Below are 14,251 nucleotides of genomic sequence, written 5' to 3'. Positions count from 1 at the left end.
AATTTCTGAAAAACTCTTTAGGAAACCAGAAAACGTCTCGCAATTTTGAGATATAATAGTAGCAATTCAATAAATTAATTTATCTGATAAAAAATAGAATAGACTTCAAATATTTTAGAATGCATCTGTAATTTCCCAGAGAAAACAAAAATCTCGGAAAAACCTCGCCGAAGGTATGCGTTCTGAGAAATAAATTCCATGTCTTTCTAAAAGTTCCCAAAACAGATACATTTATTTATAATTTTAGTAAAAATCAGAAAATACATCACGGAAAAAATTTGTTTGGAACAAATTTATTCAACAGAAATAAATTTGATTAGCACCATTAATTTTGTTTCTCCGAGCACACAGGTTTCGCGTCTCTTTGAATTATCTCTCATCGGGAAATTCAGACAAAAATTTTCCAAGAGCATTGGAGAATCCTCTACTTAGGCAGTTGGATTCTGAGACACAGGAGAGAGTCTTACAACACCGAGCCAGCAGTAGTGGGAGACTGGACTCATTGGACAAGGCGGTCACCATGGCAACTCAAGATCAAGTAGGAGAGGGCTGGGTGGGTGGGGGTTACTCTGCAAGGCAAGGGGGTTGATTTCTTCATAACGGCAGCCATTATCGCGCCGGTTTCCTCCAACATCCTACCCCCTCCTCCCACTACCCCGTCTCGCCCACCTCATCTCATTATGGTGGGCCAAAGGGGTGGGAATATTCTTTTAAAAATATCCGCAGTGGAGTTCCAGTCTGCTTTAATGGCGACGTTTGTAATTGGAAAATGTCTTGTGCACGTAGAATGATTGCAACTCTTGGAAATAGCTTTTTATTTCTCATTTTTCGTTCCCTCTCTCCCGGTCTGTGGAGAGAAAAATGTTATTTATGGCCTTTTATGATGAAGAATACGAGAAAAATGATGGGAATGAAAATATGAAAAAATGCAAAGTTTGCTTCAATATTCACGTGCATTTGAAGTACATGAGAACTATTCCCCCGTCGATACGTCGTTGAACGTGGTTTCCATATTCCGAGAATTTTCTCGATGTGTGGATGATATTCGTGGGGGAGGGAGTTCTTAAAAATTGATGACCGGCCAGCTCGTGGCCACGCAAGCCAGATTCGAAGGTTGCATTCTGTATTCATGGTAAAAAGTGAGGAGAAAAAAAATTGGTGGAGGGGTTCTCACCCCCACCGCGACCTTCAACCGTTCGGGGTACGCGGTATTATTACAATAAGGTATGTCTAGAGATCAGTGGAGATGTAGACGCCCCTGTGATGTCTCGGAACTGATATTTTTGCTAGTTTGGGCTCGTGTTGGTGTCGAGTTTTCAATTCTAAGGGCATCCACCGATTTTCATGGCGACCTGTCTTTGAGGAAGGCAAAGAATGGAAAGTTTTTGCGACTGTTTTTCTTTTTCAAATATACTGTTAGAAATTTTTCGAAATTTCATGGAAAATATAGTAGTAATTCTCATGAAAGTGACATTGAATCAGGGATCGGCAAAAATTGCTACTAAGTAATTTTGAAAGGATTTAACCGTCGATAAATGAAAGTTCACTACATTTTTTATTAAAATTTGAAAATAATTTTTAATTTTCAACTAGAATTAAACAATTAATTCTAAATATCTGAATTTGATTTTTCAATGAATCTAATAATTATTATTCTTGCGAAATTGATTACTAATTTATAAAATATTTAAAAAATTGAAAATGTTCATTGATAATTAAATTAATAAAAATTGCATAATACACTTACCTGATTTTGTATACAATAACATAATTTTAATTCTGTATTACGATTTTGCCTATCGATCTCTACATTGAATCTGATTTAGGGGAAAAATGGCTATGAAATTTCAAGTTTTAAGTAGAATTCAAGGAAATTCCTGAGTTTTCAGTGGGAGTAAGACAGAAATTTCCCAAGTTGACTGAATTTTCAATGGAGCATGAATATTCAAAAAGAAAATAACATGAAAATTTTTCCGAATTTTCACGGAATAATGGCATTGAAAAATCAAATATTTTATGGATTTTCAGATCATTCAAAACAGAAAATCAATGGAATCTTTGTTTTTCAATGACAAGATATTCAAAAATTTTAATGGAAATAAAACACGATAATAATTTTCGGGCTTTAACACGGAAAATTTAGGCAAGAATTTTTAACAGTGTATATTTGAAAAAAAATTGGCTATATTTTCCGGACAAAAACCTTCAATTCGAATTTCAGGAAACTAAGTCAATGGAATTTCAAGTTTTTCTGAAAATTCAAGTAAAGGTCGCATTTTTGAAAATCCGAAATTTACATGAATTTTCAAGTGAAAATTAATATTCACTGTCAAATTCCCTTAAATTTTCCGGGGATTCCTTTATAATTCTTAGAATTCCAAGAATATTTGAAGCAATTCCCTGAAGATTCTGAGGAATGTGGAAATGAAGGAGAGATTTCTCTGAATTTTCGACATTACTGAAATCAATCCTGAAATCACGTCAAGTCGACTTCTTTTTGAAATCATGGTGCCACTCAATCAGGGAGTGAGTAGCCCCTCGCAAAATGTCACTGTAAAGTCCTTTCTGGAACAAATTTGATTATCAGAATTAATATTTTTTCTCAGTATGGTCCTCCCAAATTCCGTTGAAATATTCTGTTGTCAATCAATACTGACCTTTACCTCAAACCACACACGCGATATCTGCGGTTGTCAATTCATTCCAATTCTCCGATTAATAATATACCAAAATAACCATCGTACACCCCCAGTCCAGTAATCACGTGAATTACAACTGCCCTTCACTCTGAAGTCCCCCATACTCTCCCCCGTGAAATTGCATTTCTAAGAGGAATAAAAGGAGCCGCAGCTATTACCATATTCATAGATCTGAAAAATACATTTTACGATCATTTCGACGAATGTAGAATACGCATTAAACACATCATAGAAGTGAGAAATGGTCAGATGTTGCAGTACAGCGCAGGAATAAGGAAAAACGGACTTCACGTCCAGCTGTATCTCTTTTACGACACTCGGGAGAATTTCGTGCCTTCGATAATCCATCCATATAGGGGCACCCCTGACGTCTTTTGCCATCAAATATTTTAGTATCCGACATCATCCGTAAGCATTCGGTCTCCTTATTTCACTTGTATTACTGCGTAATTTTATTTCTTTTGTGGGAATAAATAGGTGTCATGCTGTCAAATCATCTGCATAATCATCGTCATAAGTATTTGTCAAACGTATGCGGGTACTCAATTAAATTTAAATTAACAAATGACTGCGACTCAATATGGGGGACAGTTTTTTCAAAATTTCCCGCATGAAATTTGTCATTTTTTCTACCCCTATTTGCGTACGACGGCATTGGCCACCATTGTGACAGTCATGTGGGCACATCCGCTCACTGAATTTCGGGAATCTCACGACAAAATTGTGTGAAATACGGGGCATTGGCAATCGGGGGATATTTATACGCGGGCTGTGTCCACTGGAATCGCATATTGATACGTCTCCGATGATATAGGGAGGTGGGGACGGTGGTTGGATTATCTGAATGTAGTTGGTAGTGGGTGAGAAGTAACACCCCAGGGGGTGCTACTGAGGTAGCCTCGTGGGCCAGTTCTTCCTTCTTCTCTTGTGACGTATGACGGCCATCGTAAAGGAGGTATTACTGGCCACTGTGGAGTTGGGAAAAATAGCCTGGTGGCAAATAGATTATTTGAATATTGATGGGAGGCGAATGGACCCTTTCTTTGTATTTTTATATTGTTCGTTTTGTCAATTGTTGCAATCGAATTTGTTTTGAAGGGTTTTGCATTGCAAAGATATCAATTGAGAATTCAATAGGGATCCAATCAACTTCAATTTTCATTTGTCAACAAATGAATTAAAAAGATATCAACCTATTTTTTAAATCAGAGGGTATTTCATTATAAATATATTTTTTTAATGGTAATTCTCTCGCAAATAGACAAATAATTGAGTTGATCAAAAATAATATTTTTGAATGCACTCTAAACATTGATGCAAATAAAAATAATTAAACATTGATTATAGAAAAATTTTCCGCCACAAACAGAAAAGTTGGATAGAAATTCCCTAGAAAATTGTGGCAAATTTTACTGAAATTTGAGGTAAAATGTAATTCAATGAAAAAATTGCTAATTGTAGAGGATATTATACCATTCGTTCAGGAAAAATACCTTTATGGATGCATAAATTATCCTCTGGCACAGTGAAATTTTACCAAATGCGTTCGGTAAAAAATCATTCTCCGTTACGGAAACATTATACGCAATATTAAGCAATCACCCACGTTGGCTGGGATAATTCTTACTGAAATACAGGGTAAATTTTACAGTTTCGACAGAAATTACCCTCACGTTCAGTAAATTTCCCCGGACCAACGGAGAAAAATTGACTATTTATCTCGTGCTTTTTCGATGATATAGGATAAAAAGTACTGAAAATGGAGTTCTCTCCACAATTATTTGGCTTGTTCGGAAACAATTCTAGAATAAGGATATTCAAGGATCTTTCACAGATTGGTACAGATCACACTATAGATTCAACCATTTTCAATCATCAAATTTAATTTCTCATTTTTAATTTGTCAATTAAATTGCGTGAGAAAAATTTTACAAAAATCATGAATCTTCGTATGTAATACCACAAGAGCTTCAAAATTATCAGGTGTTTCCCGATAGCTTCATTGCAAACAAATGAGGGTGGCAAGTTTTGCAGGTTAAAAAATCGCGAGCGCATGCGCTTTCTGCAAAACTTGGCACGATCATTTGTTTGCAGGGGAGCTTGAGGGAAATAGCCGGTTAATTTTGAATCTCGAGGGGTATTTGTCGGATTATTTTTCCCAATCGGATTTTGGCTAAGCAGAGTTCAGTGGACAACATCAGGAGGTGGATTGGGGAAGATTTGAACAAATTATGTTAATACAATAACCCGATTTCCATAGACTATCAAATATAAGATTCTATCTGAAATGAGCCGAAAAAAATGAAGAGCTACTGCGAAATATTCAAAAGCTAGGAAGAAATATCCGAAATAAAATTATCGGATAGCCTCAAATATTGCGCTCTGATTGGTCGAAATCCGATTGGGAAAAATAATCATAAAAAAATTGTTTTTGTTCATCCCCATTCTTTTTCCATCATCGAACTGTACTAATAGTTTAATTTTCTTTTCATGTTACAGCAAGTGATGCACTTGGTAGAATCGACAAAGAGCCAGCGTCGCCAGAATCCATCCAAGGTAACCCAGAATCACCCAGAAACCTTAAAATTGTCTCGAACCAGTGAATTTAAATCTCGTAAAAATCCGGAAAGCGAAGGGCACTCGACAAGATGGAAATAAGAGGGTCATTAGAAATGAACAAATTCCTGCGGCTCGGTGCCCTGTGGGGGCCCTCTGCACGTCCCCCTTTTATCGTAGCAGGCTAATTTTTTCCACGTAAAAACTCCACCATAAAGCCAATTACATTCGCACAGCGTCGGCGGTGGGTTTGTCATTTCAACATTTACCAAGAAGTGGCCCTTTTTTCAACTTCTCCCCCGTTAATTTGTATTATAGGTATACAAAGTGGTGAAGCAGAATGAGGAGAATGAGAGCAAAAGTAGATCGTAAAACGACTAAATCCCGAGACGCAATTTCGCCTAATTCACCTCAAAGAGCACCAAAAAAATACTTTTCTCATAATAAAAAATACTGAAACCTTCGACAAAAACTTTCTAAACGTTCTTCATGCTCACCCTCCATATCACCATCGCCACCATTCGACGACCGATGTCATCGCTTTCGTCACTCACGTCCTCCCTCGCGTTTACGATCCCTCAAACTCCCCAAAATCCCTATACAGACCTCTGATCCAATATCACATTGTCTCATATCTTCAGCAAAATCGAAACTTGCGCAACTTTAGTCCTTCGTTTCACACGAAATTCCGTTATTATTCTCCTCTCGAGCATCATTATAAATCGCGTAAATGACAGGTCATCTCCTGAGAGTGACGTATCAACTCGAAAAGCGCGTAAATCGTTCGCAACCCCTTGTTACAGGCCCCAGTCAGCTGTTGAAAAATCCCTCCCACAACCGGTTCGCGGCGGTGGAGGGGTTGGGGGGAGGGCAATTGTGCCTATCCGATATCTGCCTACGTGCCGAGGTGGAATGAGAGTATAAAAAAGAACGGAAGGAGCCATGAGCAGCAAGAAAAATGAAACAGAAACTGGTATTTCACTTTATATGTAGCATTCAGTCCGTTGTTTGTCTTATTGCTATTAGCCTCCGTCAATTAGTAATTATCATTTTAATGTGAATTCCGCGAATCCATGGACCGGGCAGTCCCCCCTCGGCGGTAATCTCGGGGCCTGTGGATAACCGGGGGGAGGTGCATATAGGTACAGAGAGAAGAGAAAAGCCAGTGGCTTATGGTGAAAGAATAACGAGTTGTCATTAGGAGTCATTAATACCCACGGACCTCTGTAATTTGACACACTTCCGATACGGCGCCAGCATCGCCACCTCCTCAATGTCCGTCTTTTTCCATTCGTCAATTGATTGTTCCAAATTGTTGGAAAATACGTCAAAGTGAAAGCGCTTGGTTGTGAATTTGTCCAGGTGGATTTATTTGTGTCACTAGGCAGTTCACGGAGCTGTTGTTGAAGGCGAAAAAATTAATCTCGGATTTGTGAGAACAAATAAATATCAATGGGGGATAAAATGGTGGGGATTGAAAGATTTCTTCTGGGAATGCAGAACTTTCGATATTGATTAACCGGTATTGGTATAATTAGTAGTGCTGAAAAATTTATAAAGGAAATGTCGAATGACAGCCCCTGGTGTTGAGATTTTTTCTGTGATAATTCGTGGGCATGAAATCTCCAATTTTTTTCTTAGATTTTATCAAGTATTTCATCAAGTGTAGATTTTATCAAGTGTATTTGGCTTTTCTCAATCAGGGGCTCTGCCCCCCCCCCGGTGACTGCGCCCCCTGGAACCCGCTTCTAAACCCCCACTCACCCCATATTTTTTTGGGGATTCCGTGATAAAAAACATTATGTCATTCGGCCGATTGTCTCGGAGTGTGAGTCGTCCTGCAAACTTCACACAAGTGGCAAACCTCGACCTATCGGCCTTATGATATAATCTACTATATCTTCGATTTTATTTTTCGCTACAGAAATAGTATATTTGCTTCTGAATGGAAGCATTGAAATCCTTCAAATTTAAGTTTCAGATTTTTTGTGTTATATCAACCTAAGAATTTCGGAAATTATTGTCATAGCATTTAAAAGTTTGTTGATTTTCCATCCTTTGGAAAATTTACTTCCACTGATTATTTGAATCAAAAAAAAAGCTCAAAAGTGATTTAGTTATCATTAAAACGACGAATTCGACTTCACTTTCATCTAATCGAAGTAACGATGAATTATGTACTGTAAAAGCAGATGATGTTCAGAATACCCATTGGGAAGCATATTGCTAATTTATTAGTAAAGCACTATACTATATTAATACAAAAGCAATTCCCCACTTGTCTCCCATTAAAGGCTACTCTTCGTCGCGATGGTTGTGCCTAAAAATGGCATATTTGACTTGTCATGTTATACCACTCCTCCACCGAAATATATTCATGCACGGTGGTTTCGAATGAGGAAAAGGAGGGAATGTATATTTTGTCCAAGATTTATTCATTCCGTTCTGCACGGAACACCTGTCTACGGTGGATATTGGGGAAGTCCATCTATTGTTACCCTCTCTCTCTCTCCTTTCATGGTATAGTAAGCTCTGTGAACTCTAGCCTCCGAGATTTTTTTATTCTCATGGAAATTTCTGCATGTCACAATGCGAGTTGACTCGTCAACCATCGATTATTCAGGGTATTACGCATATGTAAGTTTTTCCTCCTCCTTTGCGACTGTCGAAAGGAACTTCAGATCACACAACTTTCCATTTGGCCACTTTAACCTAAACGTTTTTCGTAGTTCTGTTTGGCTATGCAAATCGTTAGGTGGAACCTATACGGGTGAATACGCCAGGCACTTTGTCATTCAAATTCGATTCCAACGTTTTTCTGGAAATGTTTTGAAGAGTCATTGGGTAAAAAATTCAATTTCTTCTGCGGATGGAGGGAAGTAATGCAGTAGTGATGCGGTAAAATGAACAACCAGAAATTTTTCGCTGAATTTTTTCTCGCTATAGTCATTACAAATTGTTATCAAGCCAGAAATTCACGTAAAATCTATGGCAACTATGAGTTTTCGTTCAATTATTCCATGCAAATTAATAGAAATCGAGAAAATTCAGGTGACTATATTCTAAAATTTTAATTAATCGATAATTCAGCGTAATTTGGTACTCAATATTCATATTTTGATTGAAAATTCAAGTAAAAGGAAATTTTCGTCCGTCTGCTGGTCAATAATTTTGAACTCAATTGAATTTTCGGTGAAATTTGGAATTCATTTTCTTTCTCACTTTCAATAAATTCAATATGGCTCTCCTGAAAATAACTAGTAAACTGTCAGCCGTAATGCGACTTGCGCTTCAAAATTGTCGAATACATGCAGGAAAACATGAGAAAATTTCTCTAGAATTTTGGAGCACAAAAGAGGCATTGGGTTGAATTTCCCTATCTGAATTTCGACCAACAGCAATGTAGTTTTTGACGTATTTGCGAGATAAAGCCATATTGATGCCAGAACTTCATTTATTTTAACAGAAAATTTGCACTTGAAATTTCAAGAGTAATTTTCTAACAGTGTAACGTAAAAAATGTGAGATAATTTGATAATTTTAGCTATTAATTATAATCAACTTTTGTGATAGTAGAATTATTCAATTTTCCTCTGACATAAATGATTTGGACGATCATGATTGGTTTATTCATATTTAATAGAACGGTATTCAATTCTCTTTTGACCGTTCGGTAGACTTCATGAAAATTCCACACAAGGGGATTGTAATCATGAAAATCGTCTTACTCCATATCCGCCATGTTCGAGTTCTTATTTTCGATTCAAGATATTGCCCATGCTTTTGTTTTTAGAAAGGAACACAATGTGAGAAAAACATGTAAATTTCACGGACATTTTCTTAGTAATTATCGGATGAGTGACACTACATTCGATTTTATGGGAAAAAGTAATGAAATTTCAAATTTCACTGCAAATTTAAAAATATACTTACGTGAATTTTTATAATTTGTATTAATACTCATGAAATAATTGATCAGAAATTCATAGTTTCCATAGATTTAAAAAAAAAATTGCAAATCTTCAATGACGAAATTGCAGAAAAATGATAAAGTAAAGATACCCCAGCAATCATTTGCTCCCCATCACTTCAGCAAATATTTACTCAAAAAAATCCATCGAACTACATAACATCTTTTAATCGTTGATAATAACCCGTGAACAATCAGCAGTGTTCACCATCACTTGAATCCAAAAAACTCAGCCAATAAACCGTGAGTTTTTCATCACGCGATTTTAACGATTCGGAGATGAAGAAAAATCGTGCAAAGGGATTTCAATCATTAACCTGGTCAAAAATACTTCTCGTGAGGCAACTTCACGTCAATTCATCCCGCCAATCCCCATGCAGTACAGCACATAAACCCATAGCCCGTGCACCCGCGGTCTCGCTAATCGCGTAAGGAGAAATGAAAACGGGTATAGTTACTCTTCTGGGAAACAGAGCGGCGTACATGCCAGGATTATCTCACAAGATGCATCATACATACATTTCCTTTCTTCACTGGGTATTTCTCACGGCTCCAGCCACTTCCGTCCGCAGTTTTCTTCAACACGATGAGATGACGTCTTGGACGCGTGCCAACGTATGACACGTATAATTTTTCAGTGAAAAAAAAAAACATTGAAGAAGATGGGGGAGCGAAACTATAACCGTGAGAATAAAAGGACATAAATGCTTCGTATATTCGTGTCGCGGACCGCCCTCTCGATCTCGTAGGCGTCGGCGCCATTACAATAGCCACAAGTCACTGAAGGAGAGGACTAGCAATTAGCAATTAAACCAATAACTCTGCAATTGGTGATTCCATCAATGCGATGTGTCGTTCCCATCGCTGCAAACACGAGGGGAAGAAACTTGCGGCGTCTTTTTTACTTTCTGCGCATTCCCTTTCATCTCGATTATGCTCCAAGGAGAATGACACTGGGAGAATATGTTTAATGTTTTTACGCGGTATCAATTAAATTCAATAACAAGAGTGGAGGAATAATACAAGTCGAAGTTTTCATGCAGAGAAATTATTTTTAAGGGCGATTTCCTGACCGAAAAATTTGGTCGGATTTTGCGCTTGAATTGTCCAGAGATGATTGGGTGAAGACTTAAAATTTGTCTACATCGACCAAAAATCGACCATTGTGGTTTGTTTTTGACCCAGCATGATATTACAACCGCTTTGGTCTGCTCAGTGGGACTAGTTGAATAGGCCAGATACCGATAAAATGTACTAACACAGAGAGAAAAAACTACTTTTGACATAGAAAGTTTACTTGATACAAGAAAATATTCTCTTCTCAATTTAAAAAATCGTGAAATCTTCGGATAAATAATTTCATTCTCAGACTCTGAGAAAAAAGTTTTCCAACAGGATGAAATTCTCTTGTTCCGAGAGAATTTTCAAGCGTTCTCAAGACTAGAAATGATGTCCTTCCCATAATTGCATGTAGTTGGTGTTATATCTCGATTTTTTTTCATCAGGACTTTGATTACATACAACCTTGCACAAAGAGCACAACACTTGAGATCAATTTTCTATACACATAAATTGATAATGAAAGTGTTCGTCGTGTAATCGAAACACGAATTTCTTAGTTGGAGATGATGAGTGATCAGATCAGGAAAGTGTGAATTCTTACAATCCGTTAAATTCTAGATATAACGCAAACTATATGAATTTATGGGAAGATTTATGCTAACACTTAGAAACTTTCTCGGGACAAGAGAATTTCATGCGGTTGAACGACTTCTTTCTCTCAGTGTGAGCACAAAATTATTTGCCAGGAGATTTCACGACTTTAGAAATTGACAAGAGAATATTTTCTTGTATCAAGGACATCATCTTTGTCAAAAGTAATTTTTTCTCTCAGTGTATAACCGTTCGTATAATTCATCTCATTTCTCCCTAGACTCCGAAAAGTTTTTAGTTGTTGGAATTTGAAATATTTTAACATGCGAATTTTCCAAAATCAAGTGGGAAGTTCCGAAAATGAAAATAAAATAAAAATTAAGTTCTCGACTGATATCATGTAGATGTTCATTGTAGTCTTGGGATACAGAAAATTGGAAATTTTGGATTCGACAAATATAATGCTTCCGTGCGGAAGCAAAAATCCACGCTGCGGCGATTCCCTCATATGGTAATCAATCTAGGGCCGAACGGAAAATGCAGCTTTCAAAATTGAGAATTTGCAAGGGTCGTCATCAGACAGATGAGGAAATTTCATCCTGAATTGAAGAAAAACACCCTTTTTTTATCAAAACATCCAGCAGAGGAATAGTTCACTGGAATTAAATAATCTTTATTTGAATCGAATAAATACAACGGGAAAAACTTTCTGAATAAAATCCGATTGGGTGCATTTTACGATGAAAAATAACTCCATAAATCATCTACATAATCAATATTTATTGATTGTGTGTATCAGATAACGTGCACGCGCCGTTACAATGCGTCGATTGATTTCACACAGCGCAAGCAGTGACTAACATCGCTTAATAGTCGCCATATTGTTTATAACGACATAATAAATATGAACGCGGAAAAATGGAGGGAATAAATTGTCGAACGCCCCCGCTGTCGGCGATTCTTGTATACCCACACCGCAATCCTCCTCCTCGCCCCAACATTCGTTTTTCATTTGGGAACGAAAATTGATGTACGTTAATTGCATTGGAAATTCCGATTATATTAATCTAATTAATTAATTGATTGGGGCTTTTTGGGGGGGGGGGGAAGCTTTAATTCCACTTCGTGGTATCGATGATGAAGTGTTCATTGGATCGGAGGGGGGCGCAATCAGCCTCGATAATTACCCCGGCCTGACGATACTGTCGATAATTGTTTTTTTTTTTCATTTTCGACGCCACTTGCTGTCAGACAGGAAGCGGCTATTTAACGGCGCAACGGGCGGTTAACACGGCATTTTCAGAGCAACCCCCGCGCGATAACATCGTCCGGGTATCGTCGACACTCCCTCGTTGTTTATCGTAATCAATTAGTTGCATCGTTAGCTAGTGGTTATCATATTGGAGTGGAGTGGGGAGGTGGATGTGGGGGTGGAACCCCTCAATGGAGGGTTTTTTCATAATTAGTTTAGGGGAGGCAGCAGTTGTTTACTCTCTCTCAAAAAATATTCCACTCGGATTTTTTTGAAATATTGAGAAAAAAAGCTTCGATTTTCAGGTACACACAATAAAAAATCCGGCGTGAACTTCCTGGGACACGAATTGGTATGGAATTAAGACCAGATTTTACATACCATTTCCTATGATATGGTCTAATCTTATTAACACCGCAATACTGCACAGAAAACGGTGTAGACTCACTGGGATGCATTTGAACATTAGGACAAATATTTTTATAGTACATGTCACTGATTTTCCGTGATACATCCCTAATTTGTAGGAGTTTTGTCTCCAATTTTAGGCATTCGCGATTGTGCACGAAGAATCAAATTCACATGAGATATGTAAAGCTAATAAAACGATTAGTGCAATTCGATAATGGAAAAAAATGGGGGTGAACAAAAAAAAATTTTTTATGAGAACTATTCAGTTGGAAAATGATTCTAGAACATGTGAATTTTAATGGCCACGTAAAAATTACAAATTAAAAAAGGAGATTGTTTAAAAATGTCGTATATATTACTTTGAAAAGATCTTAAAAACTAGGAAATTCATGGAAGTGTCGAAAATTATTTTTAGTATTCTGCTAGAAAAGTACTCTTGAAAGTTCGAGTGAAACTCTAAAGTTAATGCCGTATTCCATCAAAAATTATCAGTGAACGTGAATGATTGCTCAATATTGCGCATAATTTTTCTGTAATGGAAAATGATTTTTTACCGAATGCGTTCGGTAGAATTTCACTTTTATTCATCCCTATGACCTTCAGATGGGTGCAGGAAAAAAAACTCTACCTGTGTGGGAAATTTTACTATACAGGAGGATAATTTTTGCATCTATACATGTATTTTTTTACCGACCGAGTGGTAAAATATCCTTCTCAAACAGGTATTTTTTCATTGAATTACATTTCACTCCACGATTACCTTTCGTATAGTAAAATTTGCCACCATTTTTATCCAACTTCTCTCTCCGTATGAAATTAAATGCATGTAAAATTGTGGAACTCAATGATTTTGTCACTAATTTTTAGTGACATCATTAATTTCCTGTCATGTTGTTACTAATTTTTAGGGGAATGTCATTTATTTTCAGGGACCCATCAGAGAATCCCTAAAATCAGTAACATGTCGCTAAAAATTAGTGATATGTTCCTGAAATACAAAAAATTGTCTTCTCTGTGTATTTTTGTGGTAAATATCAGGGAGTCCAAAGCGACTCAATGAAATGAAATAACGAACGAATGATGAAGCCGTAAAAATGTTCATCACGTTCTTTTCTCTGTAAAATCGGCTACTGTGCCTATTCTGTGAGGGAGAAATTGAAATTTCATCGATAGTTTATTTTTCATTTTCAGGAGAGCGATATTGAATTCGATTTAGGGGAAAAGTTATAAAATTTCAAATTTTACTGCTCAATCACTGGAATTCCAAATTTTTTAGCGAAGAGATAACGATTTCCCAAATCTTCTGAATTGTCAACCGAGTGACGAAGTTTCAGTAGCAAAATACACTGAACTTTCAATTAGTTGCAAACATTATGTTTAGCAGACTTTTTCTCATTTCTATTAATGTTCATGAAAGAATTCAACTGACATTGACCAAACGGGAGATTCTTAAGAAATAATTGTTTATTTGATTCTCCTATGCAATACGCATTCTACGCAATGCGTATCTTATGAAAATAGTACATTATGCAACTAGTGCGGAAAGTTCACAGGCGTTACAGGCGTTACTACTTAAAGTTACAGGCGGTTACTCACGAGGGCGGCTGCGCCGCCCGAGTGATACCGCCTGCTGTCCGCACGTGTTGCGTATACAATTTTATATGATAAGTGCATGATGAAGTTTGGGGGAGGAGGGGGGGGAGAGTGGGG

The 14,251-nt window shown here is 37.1% G+C and overlaps 1 protein-coding gene across 1 annotated transcript in view; it reads left to right on the top strand.

The window, feature by feature from the left end:
- The window catches only part of LOC107042052 (POU domain protein 2), a 155,001-nt gene that overhangs the window by 105,196 nt on the left and 35,554 nt on the right, over positions 1-14,251 (top strand). Inside the window, exon 4 of the mRNA XM_015262921.1 lies at positions 5,199-5,255. Coding sequence (XP_015118407.1) covers positions 5,199-5,255 — 57 coding nt within the window. The remainder of the gene's footprint in view (positions 1-5,198; positions 5,256-14,251) is intronic.

This window comes from Diachasma alloeum, unplaced genomic scaffold (genome assembly GCF_001412515.2).
Source record: "Diachasma alloeum isolate Michigan unplaced genomic scaffold, Dall2.0 Dall_scaffold_00406, whole genome shotgun sequence".
In the NCBI taxonomy this organism is placed as follows: Eukaryota; Metazoa; Arthropoda; class Insecta; order Hymenoptera; family Braconidae; genus Diachasma; species Diachasma alloeum.
The sequence above is the reverse complement of the archived record's forward strand: the minus strand, read 5'-3'. Positions and strand labels throughout refer to the sequence as shown.